This window comes from Salvelinus alpinus, chromosome 21 (genome assembly GCF_045679555.1).
Source record: "Salvelinus alpinus chromosome 21, SLU_Salpinus.1, whole genome shotgun sequence".
NCBI classification, from domain to species: Eukaryota; Metazoa; Chordata; class Actinopteri; order Salmoniformes; family Salmonidae; genus Salvelinus; species Salvelinus alpinus.
Window position 1 is genome coordinate 28,408,545 of NC_092106.1, and position 18,571 is coordinate 28,427,115.

The 18,571-nt window shown below is 45.2% G+C and overlaps 1 protein-coding gene across 4 annotated transcripts in view; it reads right to left on the minus strand.

The window, feature by feature from the left end:
- Window positions 1-18,571, minus strand: part of LOC139548176 (CUE domain-containing protein 1-like) — a 61,682-nt gene that overhangs the window by 17,709 nt on the left and 25,402 nt on the right. For 3 of the 4 annotated variants that reach the window (XM_071357646.1, XM_071357643.1, XM_071357644.1), the window contains exon 2: window positions 738-1,445. In XM_071357646.1, coding sequence (XP_071213747.1) covers window positions 738-1,055 — 318 coding nt within the window. In that variant the 5' untranslated portion in view covers window positions 1,056-1,445. Of the gene's footprint in view, window positions 1-737; window positions 1,446-9,449; window positions 9,764-18,571 lie in introns of those variants that run through there. The other variant, XM_071357645.1, reaches the window with a different exon arrangement.

Here is an 18,571-nt window from a genome sequence, read left to right on the forward strand (position 1 = left end):
CACTCACAAAAGCTTGGATTTCTTTCTCTTTAAAGCATATTTTCAAAATCTGACACGATAGGTGGATTAACAACAAGCTAAGCTGTGTTTTGGTATATTTCACTTGTGAATGCATGATTATAAATATTTTTTGTAAAATTTTGCGCCCTGCAATTCAGCGGTTGTTTAGGAAAATGATCCCGTAAAAGGGATCCGTAGCGCAGAGAAGTATAGAGCGGTCGCTTTCAAGGAGCGTGACACTAATCTGGACATATAAGAAATCCAGCTACGACCTCCGACAAGTATTCAAAACAGGCAAAGCATCAATACAGGACTTAGATCGAATCTTACTATGCTGGCTCTGACGCGCGACTGATGTGTCAGGGATTGCAAACGATCGTAGATTACACCGGGAAACCCAGCCGCGAGCTGCCCAGCGACATGAGCCTACCAGACAAGGTAAATGTCTTCTACGCTCGCTTCGAGGCAAGCAACATTGAGCCATGCATAAGAGCACCAGCTGTTCTGGACGACTGTGTGATCTCGCTCTCCGTAGCCGATGTGAGGATGACCTTTAAACAGGTTAACTTTCGCAAGGCCGCGGGGCCAGACGAAATACCAGGATGCATACTCGGAGCATGTGCTGACCAGCTGGCAAGGATCTTCACTGCAGCGTCTCAAGATGGACAAACAGTACTATTGCCATTTGTATTTGTATTTTTTAAGTGAAGAGAGTCAGTGACCCTGCACTGACTGACCTCTGGTGGGATGCTATCATCGGAGTCAGAGCTGTCATCTGATCCCTCTCCGTCGATACTCATCTGGAGGAGCTGGTCGATGGTGGCGTCCACCGCCCCGTTGTTGGAACGCAGGACGCACTCGATGACCTCGTAATCCATGGTGGGGAACATGATCTTGAAGTCCTCCATGGCCTGGTTGAACTCCAGGCGCCGGACTTGTCGGTTAGGCCGGCTGTTGTTGAGATCTCCTGGGGTGGAACCACCACTGCCTCCCCCTCCTCCTCCACCTCCCCTGGAGCCTCCATTACTGCTGCTGCGCCTGAACAGGCTGGTCATCTTGCTGCCCTGACTGGTGCTATCACCTAGGGGTTAGGAGGGCACCTAGACACTCACCTCGCACCCTTAATCCTCCACCTTTCTTGCCTTTCTTTCTTTCTTTCTTCTTTCTTTCTCTCCCTTTATCACTCTGCTCCCGTCTGATTGTGTTTCTCCTGACTCACAGTCTCATCATACCACCACATGGATGGCAGTCCTCTGAATGGAGCGGAAGAATCGAATGCTCTTTCTTTTTCTCCTCCTCAGCTTGTTATTCAGCTGCATCCAACACGGCTGGCTGTAGAGAAGGGGTTCTTTGGTTTGTGTCCACTCCTCAGTCCCGTCACCAGTTTCAGGTCCGGGGAGCGCCAAATTGGGGAACCTGCATCTCTGGTCTAAAACAGTCAGCACCTGAGAGGGAGATAAGGAGGGTGGGGGGGGGGGGGGGGGGGGGGGTATGAACGAGTTAGCAAAGCTACCAGGTTTCTGTAATACGCACAGTTAATTGCTCCTTTAATTAACAGGCACCTAGGCTCTACACAGAAGCAATTTATTTATTTATTTATTTAACCTTTATTTAACCAGGTAGGCAAATTGAGAACACGTTCTCATTTACAATTGCGACCTGGCCAAGATAAAGCAAAGCAGTTCGACACATACAACAACACATAGTTACACATGGAGTAAAACAAACATATAGTCAATAATACAGATGAAAAAAAACAAGTCTATATACAATGTGAGCAAGTGAGGTGAGATAAGGGAGGTGAAGGCAAACAAATATATGTATAAATAAATAAAAATATAAAAAGGCCATGGAGGCGAAGTGAGTACAACACAGCAAGTAAAATAAAAACTAAAAAACACTGGAATGGTTGGTTTGCAGTGGAAGAAAGTGCAAAGTAGAGACAGAAATAATGGGGTGCAAAGGAGCAAAATAAATTAATAAATAAATACAGTAGGTAAAGAGGTAGTTGTTTGGGCTAAATTGTAGATGGGTTATGTACAGGTGCAGTAATCTATGAGCTGCTCTGACAGCTGGTGCTTAAAGCTAGTGAGGGAGATAGGTGTTTCCAGTTTCAGAGATTTTTGTAGTTCGTTCCAGTCATTGGCAGCAGAGAACTGGAAGGAGAGGCGTCCAAAGGAAGAATTGGTTTTGGGGGTGACTAGAGAGATATACCTGCTGGTGCGCGTGCTACAGGTAGGTGCTGCTATGGTGACCAGCGAGCTGAGATAAGGGGGGACTTTACCTAGCAGGGTCTTGTAGATGACCTGGAACCAGTGGGTTTGGCGACGAGTATGAAGCGAGGGCCAGCCAACGAGAGTGTACAGGTCGCAGTGGTGGGTAGTATATGGGGCTTTGGTGACAAAACGGATGGCACTGTGATAGACTGCATCCAATTTATTGAGTAGGGTTTTGGAGGCTATTTTGTAAATGACATCACCGAAGTCGAGGATTGGTAGGATGGTCAGTTTTACAAGGGTATGTTTGGCAGCATGAGTAAAGGATGCTTTGTTGCGGAATAGGAAGCCAATTCTAGATTTGACTTTGGATTGGAGATGTTTGATGTGAGTCTGGAAGGAGAGTTTACAGTCTAACCAGACACCTAGGTATTTGTAGTTGTCCACATATTCTAAGTCAGAGCCGTCCAAAGTAGTGATGTTGGACAGGCGGGCAGGAGCAGGCAGCGATCGGTTGAAGAGCATGCATTTGGTTTTACTTGTATTTAAGAGCAGTTGGAGGCCACGGAAGGAGAGTTGTATGGCATTGAAGCTCGCCTGGAGGGTTGTTAACACAGTGTCAAGAGAAGGGCCAGAAGTATACAGAATAGTGTCGTCTGCGTAGAGGTGGATCAGAGAATCACCAGCAGCAAGAGCGACATCATTGATGTAAACAGAGAAGAGAGTCGGTCCAAGAATTGAACCCTGTGGCACCCCCATAGAGACTGCCAGAGGCCCGGACAACAGACCCTCCGATTTGACACACTGAACTCGATCAGAGAAGTAGTTGGTGAACCAGGCGAGGCAATCATTAGAGAAACCAAGGCTGTCGAGTCTGCCAATGAGGATGTGGTGATTGACAGAGTCAAAAGCCTTGGCCAGGTCAATGAATACGGCTGCACAGTATTGTTTCCTATCGATGGCGGTTACGATATCGTTTATGACCTTGAGCGTGGCTGAGGTGCACCCATGACCAGCTCTGAAACCAGATTGCATAGCGGAGAAGGTGTGGTGTGATTCGAAATGGTCGGTAATCTGTTTGTTGACTTGGCTTTCGAAGACCTTAGAAAGGCAGGGTAGGATAGATATAGGTCTGTAGCAGTTAGGGTCAAGGGTGTCCCCCCCTTTGAAGAGGGGGATAACCGCAGCTGCTTTCCAATCTTTGGGGATCTCAGACGACACGAAAGAGAGGTTGAAGAGGCTAGTAATAGGGGTGGCAACAATTTCAGCAGATAGTTTTAGAAAGAAAGGGTCCAGATTATCTAGCCCGGCTGATTTGTAAGGGTCCAGATTTTGCAGCTCATTAAGAACATCAGCTGACTGTATTTGGGAGAAAGAGAAATGGGGAAGGCTTGGGCGAGTAGCAGAGGGGAGGGCAGTGCTGTTGTCCGGGGTAGGGGTAGCCAGGTGGAAAGCATGGCCAGCCGTAGAAAAATGCTTATTGAAATTCTCAATTATAGTGGATTTGTCGGTGGTGACAGTGTTTCCTATCTTCAGAGCGGTTGGAAGCTGGGAGGAGGTGTTCTTATTCTCCATGGACTTTACGGTGTCCCAGAACTTTTTTGAATTTGTGTTGCAGGAAGCAAATTTCTGCTTGAAAAAGCTAGCCTTGGCTGTTCTAACTGCCTGTGTATATTGGTTTCTGGCTTCCCTGAAAAGTTGCATATCACGGGGGCTGTTCGATGCTAATGCAGAACGCCATAGGATGTTTTTCTGTTGGTTAAGGGCAGTCAGGTCAGGAGAGAACCAAGGGCTATATCTGTTCCTGGTTCTAAATTTCTTGAATGGGGCATGCTTATTCAAGATGGTGAGGAAGGCATTTTTAAAAAATGACCAGGCATCCTCTACTGACGGGATGAGATCAATATCCTTCCAGGATACCCCGGCCAGGTCGATTAGAAAGGCCTGCTCGCTGAAGTGTTTCAGGGAGCGTTTGACAGTGATGAGTGGAGGTCGTTTGACCGCTGACCCATTACGGATGCAGGCAATGAGGCAGTGATCGCTGAGATCTTGGTTGAAAACAGCAGAGGTGTATTTGGAGGGCAAGTTTGTTAGGATGATATCTATGAGGGTACCCGTGTTTACGGAATTGGGGTGGTACCTGGTAGGTTCATTGATAATTTGTGTGAGATTGAGGGCATCAAGCTTAGATTGTAGGGTGGCTGGGGTGTTGAGCATGTTCAAATTTAGGTCGCCTAGCAGCACGAGCTCTGAAGATAGATGGGGGGCAATCAGTTCACATATAGTGTCCAGAGCACAGCTGGGGGCAGAGGGTGGTCTATAGCAGGCGGCAACGGTGAGAGACTTGTTTTTAGAGAGGTGGATTTTTAAAAGTAGAAGTTCAAATTGTTTGGGAACAGACCTGGATAGTATAACAGAACTCTGCAGGCAGTCTTTGCAGTAGATTGCAACACCGCCCCCTTTGGCCGTTCTATCTTGTCTGAAAATCTTGTAATTGGGGATGAAAATGTCTGAATTTTTGGTGGTCTTTCTAAGCCAGGATTCAGACACGGCTAAAACATCCGGGTTGGTAGAGTGTGCTAAAGCAGTGAACAAAACAAACTTAGGGAGGAGGCTTCTAATGTTAACATGCATGAAGCCAAGGCTATTACGGTTACAGAAGTCATCAAAAGAGAGCGCCTGGGGAATAGGAGTGGAGCCAGGTACTGCAGGGCCTGGATTCACCTCTACATCACCAGAGGAACAGAGGAGGAGTAGGATAAGGGTACGGCTAAAAGCTATGAGAATTGGTCGCCTAGAGCTACTAGAGCAGAGAGTAAAAGGAAGTTTCTGGGGGCGATAAAATAGTTTAAAGGAATAATGTACAGACAAAAGGTATGGTAGGATGTGAATACAGTGGAGGTAAACCTAGGTATTGAGTGATGATGAGAGAGATCTTGTCTCTAGAAACATCATTGAAACCAGGTGATGTCATCGCATATGTGGGTGGTGGAACTGAGAGGTTGGATATGGTATAGAGAGCAGGGCTAGAATCTCTACAGTGAAATAAGCCAATAAACACTAACCAGAACAGCAATGGACAAGGCATATTTACATTAAGGAGAGGCATGCTTAATCGAGTGATCAATAAGGGTCCAGTGAGTAGAGGTTGGTTGGGGTCGTGGCGATCCAGACAGCTGGCCGGGTATATGGCTATCGGTAGCAGCATAGGATGGAGGTCTGTTTGTAGATACCTCGTGCGTTTCCGTCGGTAGGTTCCGTGTAGTGGGGTTTTGTTCAGATAGCAGCCGATAAGACAGCTAACGATTAGCGGGCCTCAGATGAGCGTTCAGGTAACGTCGGGACGGAGGTGCCGGTTGGATAAATCCCTCGGGCAGATAACGTCGGCAGTCAGTCGCGGCAGTCAGTCGTGAAGGCCCGGTGGGGTTCCGTATCTGCAGCAGCAACAAAAGAAACGGGTCCGGATGGTGATGGAACTCCTCAGCTGGCTAGCTCCAGCATGATTTGAGTTTGCTCCGGGGTCGACGTAAGCCAATAGTCACACGGTATGCAGCTAGCTAGCTGCGAAATCAAGGTGCAAGTGTCCAGAGCCTGCGGCTGGAATCCGGGGAAACTGAGAGAAAAAAGTCCCGGAATGCTCCGGTCCGAGTCGCGTTGCACAAAAGTGCCGGTAGATTATCGAGCTAAAGGAATAGCTGATGACCACAAAACGTGGGCAGCTGAAACACCAACGCTAGCCAGCAAACCGGCTAATTTCGGGGCAGCTACAGATTAGCTTCTGGCTAGCTATCGGAGTAGCTTCTGGTTAGCTTTCAGGCTAGCTTCTGAATTAGCCCCTGGCTAGCTTCCACGATGGATTTTCAGATTGAGGTAAATAATACTTTTTGTAATTGGTGAAGCGGGTTGCAGGAAAGCTTTTGCAGGAAAGCTTTTGTAGTTGAGTTCTTGGATAATAAAATAAATAAAAGATATGCGAAGAAAAGGTGTAAATATATATATATACAGGACACGACACGACAATACGGAAAAAGACGTCTGAACTGCTAAGCCACCTTGGACAGAATGCAAGCAATCACCTAGGCTCTACTGAGAAGAAATCACCTAGGCTCCAATCCCAATAAAGCACCTAGGCTCAATACAACTACTGGCTAAAAGGCTACAGCCCCAGAGCCATTGAAATAGAATAGGGAAAACTGACATGGTTCCACAAGATTTGACATGGCCTTGTCCAAGAGGGTATCTCATGGGGAAAGATGGACTGTGTCCCCACTCTGCCTTTCTGCTCAACCTTGCCAGGCATTACCATGGCAACCCAGACAACGTCTGTAGACTAAACAGTTGGCATTTGAATGAAAAGGTGAAACTTTACATGGCCAGCACTGTAGGAGAATATCATATTTTGAATCACGTTATACGCCCATAATCCAACTCACCAACAAGGCTAGGATATACAGTTGCAGTCTCACTTTCCAGTTTCTAAAACAAAGCCTGTTTCTTTCTCCCAGAGACAAATAAGAGCCATAGAGGAACAAACGTTCTGCCAACCAGGCCTGAAGGAGGAACCCAAACATTGGCCTACACACATCCAGTCCAGAGAAAGTAGGATGGATGGCCAAGCTGCTGCTAACAGACGCCATGAATTTGTGTGCCAAGCAGTGGGGGGGACGAGCAACACACACACTAATCTATACAACAAGCACAAACTGGTGCCCAGATTAACCCCCAGCTTACTTTGGACGACATCAGGCCATGGCAGATTAGTCTAATGGACGTCTATGAGACCAACTAGACCACTGACTGACTGACTGAGATGCTACTGGAACGGCTGGGTAAGGGCATGGAGGGAGTGACAGCTGCAGCAGAAAATCAACCAGAACCAGCCAGCCACCACAAACCAGGACAAGCACTCGAGAGCAGTAAAAAAAAACATGCAGCAAGAGCAAAGCAAGGTGCCATTGGTGAATGAGGATTACCCACATGAAGATCTGTGATGCATTTAGCATGGGCTTGCTTAGCTGTCCCTTTTTTTCTCTCTGACACAATTGAAGGACCTTGCGAGAATTAAGCCTGGTGACAGAGGGGTCAATGTGTCTGGATGACCTTGGACTACTCAACTGATGGACTGGTTTTTCATAACCAGCAAACAATACATGGATATAAGTGAATGGATTTTTTACTGGGGATTCACTTGACATTGACACAAACAGATATTCCTTTCATGGCATTCAAACCACTGTGAAATTCTTTCCATTTAACCACTAAAAGCAAATGCGGACAGTTTTTCAAAAAGGCACCACAGAAATGTGTCAGATGAATATCAAGGAAAACTCCAAACAGTCCGTTTCAAAATGTTTTGAGCTTAGACCCATTCTAAACCAATGGCTCGAACATTAAGTGTCATGCAACATACTAGTCTGTGACCTATTGACCTTCCGACTGGCCATCTACCAGCTCTCTGGATGTTGAGCATTGGCTGACATGCACTCCAAGGTCTGTCATGCACTCCATGGTCTGGTCATGCTTGACGGAGCTTACAAAAATGCCCCATTCCACAACTGTTAGCCTGGTTTAAGCCTACATTCAGTTGCAGACCTGTCAGATTCTCAGAGGCTAGGCAGGGATTTCAAATTCATTTCCCCCTGGGGGCTACCTTTGGCCGAGGTCTGTAGGGCCGCACTGAAAACGAGTTATATTTCCTTGCCATCAACATCAGCAAAAAATGTGCAAACAAATTGTCCTCTATCCTTTTTGCTCCCTAACTGTAGAGCTTTCATTTAGGTGATTATTAGCAAGCTGGACACATTTGTTTAAAACCCCTTGGCTAAGGGTAATGTCAAATTCTGAACCTTTGAGTTGTTATGGGAGCTCACACCTAGGCTACACGTTAACATGGGTTCTCAATAACCAAACATCTGGTTGTTGCCTGGAGTCAAACTTGATACATACACTACATGGCCAAAAGTATGTGGGCACCCCTTCAAATTAGTGGATTCAGCTATTTCAGCCACACCGTTGCTGACAGGTGTATAAAATTAGGCACACAGCCATGCACTCTCCATAGACAACCATTGGCAGTAGAATGGCCCGTACTGAAGAGCTCAGTGACTTTCAACGTGGAACTGTCATAGGATGCCACCTATCCAACAAGTCAGGTCAGAACATTTCTGCACTGTTAGAGCAGCCCTGGTCAACTTTAAGTGCTGTTAATGTGAAGTGGAAACGTCTAGGAGCAACAATGGCTCAGCCATGAAGTGGTGGGCCACACAAGCTCACAGAACGGGACCACCGAGTGCTGAATCATGTAGCTCGTAAAAATTGTCTGTCCTCGGTTGCAACACTCACTGCCGAGTTCCAAACTGCCTCTGGAAGCAAAGTCAGCACAAGAACTGTTTGTCTAGAGCTTCATGAAATGGCTTTCCACAGCCAAGCAGCCGCACGCACACAAGCCTAAGATCACTATGCACAATGTCAAGCATTGGCTGGAGTGCTGTAAAGCTCACCGCCATTGGACTCTGGGGCAGTGGAAACGCAGTAAGTGGAGTGATGAATCACGCTTCACCATCTGGCATTCCGATGGCAGAATGTGGGTTTGGCGGATGCCAGGAGAACGCTACCTGCCCCAATGCATAGTGCCAACTGTAAAGTTTGGTGGAGGAGGAATAATGGTCTGGGGCTGTTCTTCATGGTTCGGGCTAGGCCCCTTAGTTCCAGTGAAGGGAAATCTTAACTCTACAGCTTACAATGACATTCTAGACGATTCTGTGCTTCCAACTTTGTGGCAACAGTTTGGGGAAGGCCCTTTCCTGTTTCAGTATGACAATACCCCAGTGCACAAAGCGAGATCCATACAGAAATGGTTTGTCGAGATCGGTGTGGAAGAACTTGACTGGGCTGCACAGAGCCCTAACCTCAACCCCATCGAACACCTTTGGGATGAATTGGAATGCCAACCACGAGCCAGGACTAATCGCCCAACATCAGTTCCCGACCTCACTAACACGCTTGTGGCTGAATGGAAGCAAGTCCCCGCAGCAATGATCCAACATCTAGTGGAAAGCCTTCCCAGTAGAGTGGTGGCTGTTATAGAAGCAAAGGGGGGACCAACTCCATATTAATGCTCATGATTTTGGAATGAGATGTTCAACGAGCAGCCATGTAGTGTATTTACATTGCTAGTTATAAAAGTTTATGCTATGCAGAGTAAACACTAGAATAGGAAACAAGATCCTTTACCTTCGGGTTACCTCTCCACAGCTGAAACAGAGAGCAGAGTTGCAGTGACGGTTTAGTTCACAGAATCCCTGACAAGTGCCAGAATCCCTGACTAGGACTATAGAATCCCTGACTAGGACTATAGCTAGGAGTCATCTCTGGGTCCAAGTACCTGGATTTTCCTCATCCTGGTTTCCATTACAAGAAAGAGGCCAGGGGGGAAGAATTTAAAAAATGTAAGGGTCCTCTGAGAGGAACTGGAGTGTCCTTTCGATGCTCTGGTTAATAGCTATCACTACTCTCCCCCTCGCCCTCCCTCCCTCTTCTCTGTCCCTGTAGTGCTGGGAAGAGAAATCCCTGGCTACGATGGGGGAACAATGCATCCAGTGCCAGCCCAACCCACATGGTAGTGCCAGGCCCCGTCCAGCAGCACAGACAGAGTCCGTCACTTCGCCCTCCTCTCTTTTACATGGAGACCGGCTCTGATGTAAACAGGGTCATCACGCCTTGGCACTGATGATAGTGTGTGCGTGTGAGACTGAGACAGCGGGTCTTCTCACGGTTGTGGAAACTTTGCTGTAAAGTGGATTATCCCAAGGAAGGTACCTAATCTCAAAAGGCATTGTCCAAGAGGACTATTGAAACCAGTGCTGCACATGACTATGTTTCACCTGGTGTCCTGTGCATCCTCTCTGCAGTAGACAGTCAGAGGGAAGGCAGGTCATTTCCATGTAAAAGGACTGTTACATTCCCCAGCAAGAAAACCAAAAAATGTTGCTCATACAGAAAGAGGAAATAACAAAGAGTCACTGACAACAACCCAACAAAGGGGGTTCTGAAAGACACTCATGGGAGTGTCCACTGAAAGTTGACTAGCAACAACAACAACTGGAAACTAAAAAGACACCCACCATGACTGCCCAGTACATTTGATCAAGAAGAGGTAAACAAAAGAAACACCCACACCAAACTTGAAGACAGGAAACAAACCAAAAAGGTGGAGCAAAACAAAAATCTGTGAAATCAGACAAAGGAAATCAGATAGGGAGAGTCAACTAAAGGTGTTGACCCTCTACTTATCTCAAGACAACTGGAGCACTAAGCCAGCCACTCTTAAATAGCACCTGGGCCACCACAGGTGAAACACCTTCCCACCAAGGAGATGGCAACCAGCACAGATGTAACACATACTGACCAACGAGGTGACACAAATCGGTGTGTCCTATGTGCTAACAAGCTATACTTGCTAAAGTCCAAGCTCAAAACATAAATGGTAAATCCAAAGCCTGTAACAGGACCCATGAGCACCAACGTCAAGTTTATAGGAGCCAGGGGTTGGAACCGGTTCAGGGAACAGAACCAAAAAAACAGAAAATGATTAGATAAACCGAATCAGAACCGGAAACGAAAGTGATCTATACTGTTCCGGAAGATAACCTTTATTTGAAGAGCATGGGAACCGGTTAATAACGGTATTTTATGTTCCAGGCATTTTTTTCTTGTCCCACAAAAATGGCAACAAAGTGCATATGCAAAGCCCTCATCTGTCACTCAGAAACGTATTGCTGCGTCTGCATGCCAGCTGAAAATCTTTGGCAGTGTGTGCGCGCGTGGTTGTGTATGCTTCCTAGGTAGCCTAGTGGTTAGAGTGCTGGGCCAGTAACTGAAAAGTTGCATGATCGAAACCTCGAGCTGACAAGGTAAAAATCGTTCTGCCCCTGAGCAAGGCAGTTTACCCACTGTTCCCCGGGCGCCGAAGACATGGATGTCGATTATGGCAGCCTCCCGCACCTCTCTGATTCAGAGGGGTTGGGTTAAATGCGGAAGACACATTTCAGATGAACGCATTCAGTTGTACAACTGACTAGGTATCCCCCTTACCTGCCCCTCCCCCTCTGAAACATAGGTTACTGTAGCCTACTGACAACGTTACAAGTGTGATTCAGAAATTAAAGAGAGAGATATTTAATTAGAGAAGAATGTATTAACTTTTTTAATGCTAGTTAAGGACACTACAGAATTTATTAACTACAAAAATACGTATTTTTAACTAGTGCTGCTCTGCACACACAAGCTTGTTAGCTAGCTAGCTAGGAAATTAGAAAGTGTTTCACTTTGACCTACATTATCCATCAACTCTTTAAGCCTGTAGATGTCAATGGGAGATGTCAGTCATAATGCCAGTTAAGCAGAACTTATTAAAGTGGGTTTCTGCCCATAGTTGTTTCTACCATGTTACCCTCTGTAGCTTGTGTGGTCTGGTCTGTTGAGGTCACATTCGAACGTACAGAGTACGTGCTGCTGAAAGGGCGAGTTACCTTCACGCCGGCAGATTGGGACACTGGGCTCCCCAGGCAAGGACGTCACTGGCCAGCCAGGAAACAGGATGTCAGACAATATGATAAAGCGCTTTATGATAGAACACCTTGTCATGTCTTCACATTATCATGCCAGAAACATCATAATTCTTCCTTATGACTACTAAACGCTTGGATACAATCAGTGATGACTACAAAGGCTCAATCCCCCAACTTTCCAGTAAAGAATGCTGATAATATTATAAATTATGCATCTGATCCATCTCCGGGCTATAAAAATACATGTAGAATAACTGTCAGCATTATGGGACCAAAATCACCCCCTACTTGTAAACATTTCCCTATCGAAAATACATATTATAGCTTCCTTCTTTTGGGCTCAAAATCCCTATTTTTGTACCAGCATCCCAAGATGATGGAAATCTGCATATTTTTTGCAGAAAGTTGATTATGTATATCAAGGCCTAAGCGTGCGCATCTCAGCAAAGAACCCAGGCCCAGCCACAGACTCCTCTCTCCTTCACACACAGACCTCTTCACATCAACAAAACCATATTCATCTGCACCTAAGAACCTGCTATATTTAGCATGGAATCCATTGTTCTTCATCCTCCTGGGCCTGTATGTGTGGTGGTGGCTGTCTCCCAACACACAGTGAACAAAAAGGAAACAGCAGCGCAACCCTGGTCACCGGAGCTGGGCTTACCTTCCATCCATCATATTCATTGTGCTAGAGCAGGTACGAAGAACAAATACAAAAGAGTACTAGGAAGTCACCATCTGATAGTTACTTTAGATGAGTGTAATCTATGTGGAGCAACATACTCTGAATGACTAAATGTAGCCAGTCATTCACTTTGATGCTGGAGCCCTTTAAACTGGCCTACATTAACACAGTTAAGCAGAAAATGGAGGAGGGGATGATCATGAATTAATCTGGGTTTCAATATGTAGGAACATGATGACAACAGAAAAATACATTAAAAAAATTAAATTCATCTCCTCTCTAAATAGCCTACCTATGTAGTGGAGAACAGATCTCATTACTCAAGGGTTACAGTCTTCTCAGATGGTAGGCTCCATCTCCCAACACGGTTACGAGTCCCAGGCTTGTCTGTCCCCATGACAACCAGACCCCTGCATTCCATCTGGGGCCATCCTACTGTAGGTGGGACATTCTAATCTCCTGTGTTGACCACTGCTGCTAGACTATCACATTATTTAGGGCCAGAAAGCTCCATTTATACATCTCTAATTTACGGGAGAAAATATAATTTCAGCTATGATAAATCCACACTCAAGTGGCTGTAAAACACAAGAATGAAAATCTTCTCTGTAGTTTCTTACTAAATCTCCCACAGAAATGGTAAGACTGTCCGTGTCAATACTCTATAGGCCTACATCTTCACAGACACGTGACTGAAAGTCCATTGAGTCTTGGCTAGTCTAACTATAGTCTCTTCCCTCCATCTATGCTCTGCCATTTATTCTCCCAACAAGACCAGCTAGTTCACAGTCCTGCCCTGCGCCTTTCACATGTGTTCAACAGCCATTTGAAGAGAGTGAGGCCCACTTTTCTTCAGAGGGGCAGAAAGACTAAGGCAGAAATGGAAATCCCCCTCCCCCACTCTCAAGGCACAACAATAATGACAATAAACTCACCCTTATTAGCTCTCGGGATGCAACGGCTGTTATGCCAGCCATCTGCATGAGAGAGCCAGATAGATCCAAGACACCCACTTAGACTACAGCTAGTACCAGACCCAGCTAGTGCCAGACCCAGCTCCAAGAAGACATGCCTAAAATTGATTCAGAGCCCAAATAACACAAAGATAGATTGGTTCTACTACTGTTCAAAAGTACAAAAATATCCTGAAATGTAGCCGTACACATCAAACAACCGTCACTTTACACAAGATATGCGCCCCACTACTGCATGTGTATCCAAAATGCAACCGTAGCTACAATTCATTTGAGCCTACCAAACACGCCACAGATCAGCGCGACAGGATTCTTCCAGGCTTCATAGCTTAAACTACAATAATAACTATATAGGCTACATTTCTGTCCAATTTGTGACACTACACAATGAGCATAACCAAGCCGCCACTCCTCCAGGTGCGCAATATTTTCATAAAAGCAAATTATTGTGCACAATGACATCACTTTTACAGTAGCCCATCATACAATGACTGTGTAATGCAAATTAATGATAGAGGGAAAGTTTGCCTCCTTGTTTTAGTAGGCTACACACAGTATTGGTCATACATACAAAATGGAGGTCTGTCGGAAATGCAGCCATATACACATGTAATGTTGAAGAGAAGCCCCACGAAGACTGGTAGCCCAAGATATGCACATTAAAAACGTCTTATTGCTGCAATCCCGTTAACGGGATCGATATGACAACAGCCAGTGAAAGTGCAGGGCGCCAAATTCAAACAACAGAAATCTCATAATTAAAATTCCTCAAGCATACAAGTATTTCACACCATTTTAAAGATACACTTCTTGTTAATCCCACCACAGTGTCTGATTTCAAAAAGGCTTTACAGCGAAAGCACAACTAACGATTATGTTAGGTCACCGCAAAATCACAGAAAAACACAGCCATTTTCCAGCCAAAGACAGGAGTCACAAAAAGCAGAAATAGAGATAAAATGAATCACTAACCTTTGATGATCTTCATCAGATGACACTCATAAGACTTCATGTTACACAATACATATATGTTTTGTTCGATAAAGTTTATATTTATATCCAAAAACCTCAGTTTACATTGGTTCAGAAATGTTCAGAAATGCATAAACTTTGATGAAAGATACATGTTTTACATAGAATTAAAGATACACTTGTTCTTAATGCAACCGCTGTGTCAGATTTCAAAAAGCTTTACGGCAAAAGCACAATATTCAATAATCTAAGAACAGCGTTCAGCCACAAAAGCAAGCCATACAGTTACCCGCCAAATTGTGCAGTCAACAAAACTCATAAATAGCATTATAAATCTTCACTTACCTTTGCTGATCTTCATTGGAATGCACTCCCAGGACTCCCACAAGAAACGTTTGTTTTGTTCGGTAATGTCCATCATTTATGTCCAAATAGCTATTTTTGTTAGCGTGTTTGGTAAACAAATCCAAAGTCAGGAAGTGCGTTCACTAAAAGCAGACGAAATGTCAAAACGTTCCGTAACAGTCAGTAGAAACATGTCAAACGATGTATTGAATCAATCTTTAGGATGTTTTTAACATAAATCTTCAATAACGTTCCAACCGGACAATTCCATAAACTTCAGATGTGCGATGGAACCGAGCTCCCTCTCATGTGAACGCGCATGGTCAGAGCATGGTCAGCTCATGGCAGACCTGACTCATTCCTGTCTCCTTCGGCCCCACTTCACAGTAGAGGCAACAGACAAGGTTCTACAGACTGTTGACATCTAGTGGAAGCTGTAGGAAGTGCAAACTGATCCATATCCCACTGTGTATTCGATAGGCGATGAGTTGAAAATCGACCAACTTCAGATTTCCCACTTCCTGTTTGGATTTCTTCTCAGGTTTTTGCCTGCTATATGAGTTCTGTTATACTCACAGACATCATTCAAACAGTTTTAGAAACTTCAGAGTGTTTTCTATCCAATACTAGTAATAATATGCATATATTAGCAACTGGGACTGAGGAGCAGGCAGTTTACTCTGGGCACCTTTCATTCAAGCTACTCAATACTGCCCCTGCAGCTATAAGAAGTTAAAACAGCACACACCGTAATCATTGATTCAGAACCATGGACAGAACGAGTCAGCACAATGAAAAGATAACGTTAGATGCTCTGTCAATTTTAGAACACAATTAATGGTCATTGTCCCTATACCCGTCAAATAACGCAAAGCTCTATATCTATCAAAAGCAATTAGATCCGCAAAAGCAAGAAATGACATTAAGAATCACAGATAAATCTAAAGGATGCATTGAAGTAAAAAGCAAAATGCCTAAACTATACATTACATTTAAAAATCAGCCAAACAACCAGTGAGGGAAAACCAATAAATGTATAATGCTGGCATGGTGGCCAGAGCCATAAAGGTTGTAGCTTACTATTTAGACGAGTTGCAGCCTCCTCCATGCGGTGTTGAACCTCATGAGAAGTTTGATTCCATTCAACTTCCTGACGAAATGTACTTGTTAGGTCGCTCTCAAATGCCAGCTGGACAATTTGGGCTTTTCGTTGATGTAACATGCTGCATCTGTGTTCACTGCTATACGTTCTTCCAAGTGAAGGAATTTTCGAACAAATCCAAATATTTTCGCACAAATCCATGTTTCAGTGCCAACAGCACAGTCGGCATTGCTGACAAAGACCTGCCGTATCTTTGAAGAACACTGAGCGAAGTCCATTTGTTGTTGCTAGCTGTGGTTCGATTTCACTTTGCAAGAACCAATAAACTCTGCTTCCCCTGGTAAGTTTTGGTTAGATCCAACATGTCGTCAGGTACTAGTGGCTGGGGTAACGGAGGTGCAGGTGCTTGTTGTGATGTTACCCTCGTACTGTTGGTGCTAAGCCCTGGCTCGTCTAGATCTTGTTGGTCAACAGGCAGCGTGGGCTGCTAGGATCCTCAACCTCGGTGGTTGGGCCAGCAGGCTGCTATGTGAGCTCGGCATCGCACTCGACATGGTGGTCCTCTGTTGCTCTTGGCAGTGCCCAGACATTTTTGGATATCCATGCTGATTAACCAGCTATAATTATTCAGCTAGCCGCTACCAACACTTAACGAAGCTAGTAGCTAGCCTATTATTAGCTGTAGCTGTCTGGAAAAGTGAATAACTTTTTCCCTCTGAGAAAAAAAACCCTCCATTTTTAACTACTAAATATGACATTATTTCATCCCCCCTCCTCAGATCATGAGCGCACACCCAGCATAGCCTCTGTCCCGGTCTGCGCTACTGTCAGGCCTGACAATGTTTTCTACATTGGCAAAACTGTAATTCATATATCATTTGTTATGTTCATGAGGGAACAAAACTGTGTGTGTGTGTGTGGGGGGCACAAATTCTATCTGGGGGGGGGTCCATGCCCAGCATTGCCATCCCTTAGAGCCGGCTCTGGCTAGGGTTGTGACGGTCATGGAATTTTGGATGACGGTTAATGGTCAGCCAAATGACCGCGGTCACCATAAAAAACACATTTTCTCCTCTCCCCCGCTCCTGACTGTTCTGCTGCTGCAGGGAGGGGGGTGTTGCCTAAGCAACCAAAGATGTGTTTGTTACAACACCTTGCTTGTTTCAGCAAGGAGCAACAAAGTTTCATCACCTTGTAGAGTCCATGTAACAGCAGAAACAAACTCATCCACACGAATGCCTGGCAGTTCCGTCTTCAGTCAGCTGTTCGTCCCACAAAAAATGTAATGGTTATAATGGGTAGTTTTATTGTCATGACAGTCTTCACCCAGAACCACCGGTTAGGCTACACAGTTATACATTAATAGCGCCAGCCCTAGCTACAGCCATGTCAGAGGGCAAAAGCTGCACACAGGCACACATACATTGCTATTTTGAGAATTTAAAAACATACACACGGCATGCACACATTAGTTTCTCTTTACTGTGTCTAAGGTAAAGCAAGTGTTCTCAGATTGTGCACATGATGTGAATTAAAAAAGGGATCATATTCTGCCAGCGGGCCAAGCACGACAGCCAGATGCTGCAGCTCTTAAAAACAACATTTTGAGAAGCAGGCTTTGAATCCAGTGCTTGGGGCAGTAGCGTCATCACCGACTCACTCACTAAAGCTGCTTATAATGGAATCTCCCGGGTGGCGCAGTGGTCTAGGGCACTGCATCGCAGTGCTAGCTGCGCCACCAGAGTCTCTGGGTTCGCGCCCAGGCTCTGTCGCAGCCGGCAGCCGGCCGCAACCGGGAGATCCGTGGGGCGACGCACAATTGGCATAGCGTCGTCCGGGTTAGGGAGGGTTTGGACGGTAGGGAGGGTTTGGCCGGTAGGGATATCCTTGTCTCAGTATGTAAAAAAAAAACAAATGTAATAAAATGTATGCACTCTACTGTAAGTCGCTCTGGATAAGAGCGTCTGCTAAATGACTAAAATGTAAATGTAAAATGTATAAAGAAGCAGAAGATCAATGGTATACAATAATGTACGAATAAGAGTGAAGTCTGATTCAAATAATTCATTGATCGTTCAAAACATCTGTAGATATTAAAGAAGCATGAGGACCACAGGGAATATATCCAAGTACCAAGTAAAACAATATGGTGGCCCTCACTCTCAAATCTGTCCAAGTCTACGTTTAGTTTGTGTATTAACTTAGCCTCACACAATGAACTCACAGTGGCGCCAAGCCCAGTGGCCCCCAGACTTCCAATAGGGGTGATTCCATGGGACAGGGAGTGGACTCTGTGCCCCTCTGCAAACAAGACCTCTTCCCATCTCATCTTGTTTTCACAGCTGACAAAGGAGCCCAAAAGCAACCAGAAAGGGTCTATTTCAACAGAGCCTGACCCAGACATTATCCCTATCTACATTAGCACAACAGAGCATCGTGTAGCATTACAATAGGAGCATCCGGCCATGGCCTGACTGTACTGAAGACTAATCCATAAACATAACATTTATTCAGTCATGTGGCTTTGAAGTACAAGTTTCAGGCCTTTCAGTGTAATCATATTTTCACTGTGATCTGTTATGCACACCATCCCTGCATTCATCTATTTACCTGGCTATTAGGTTTGTAGCATTATTATTTTTCAATAACTCTTATATGGCATAGTCTAAATCAAATCTCATCCATCCCTTAAAAGGGTAAAAGCT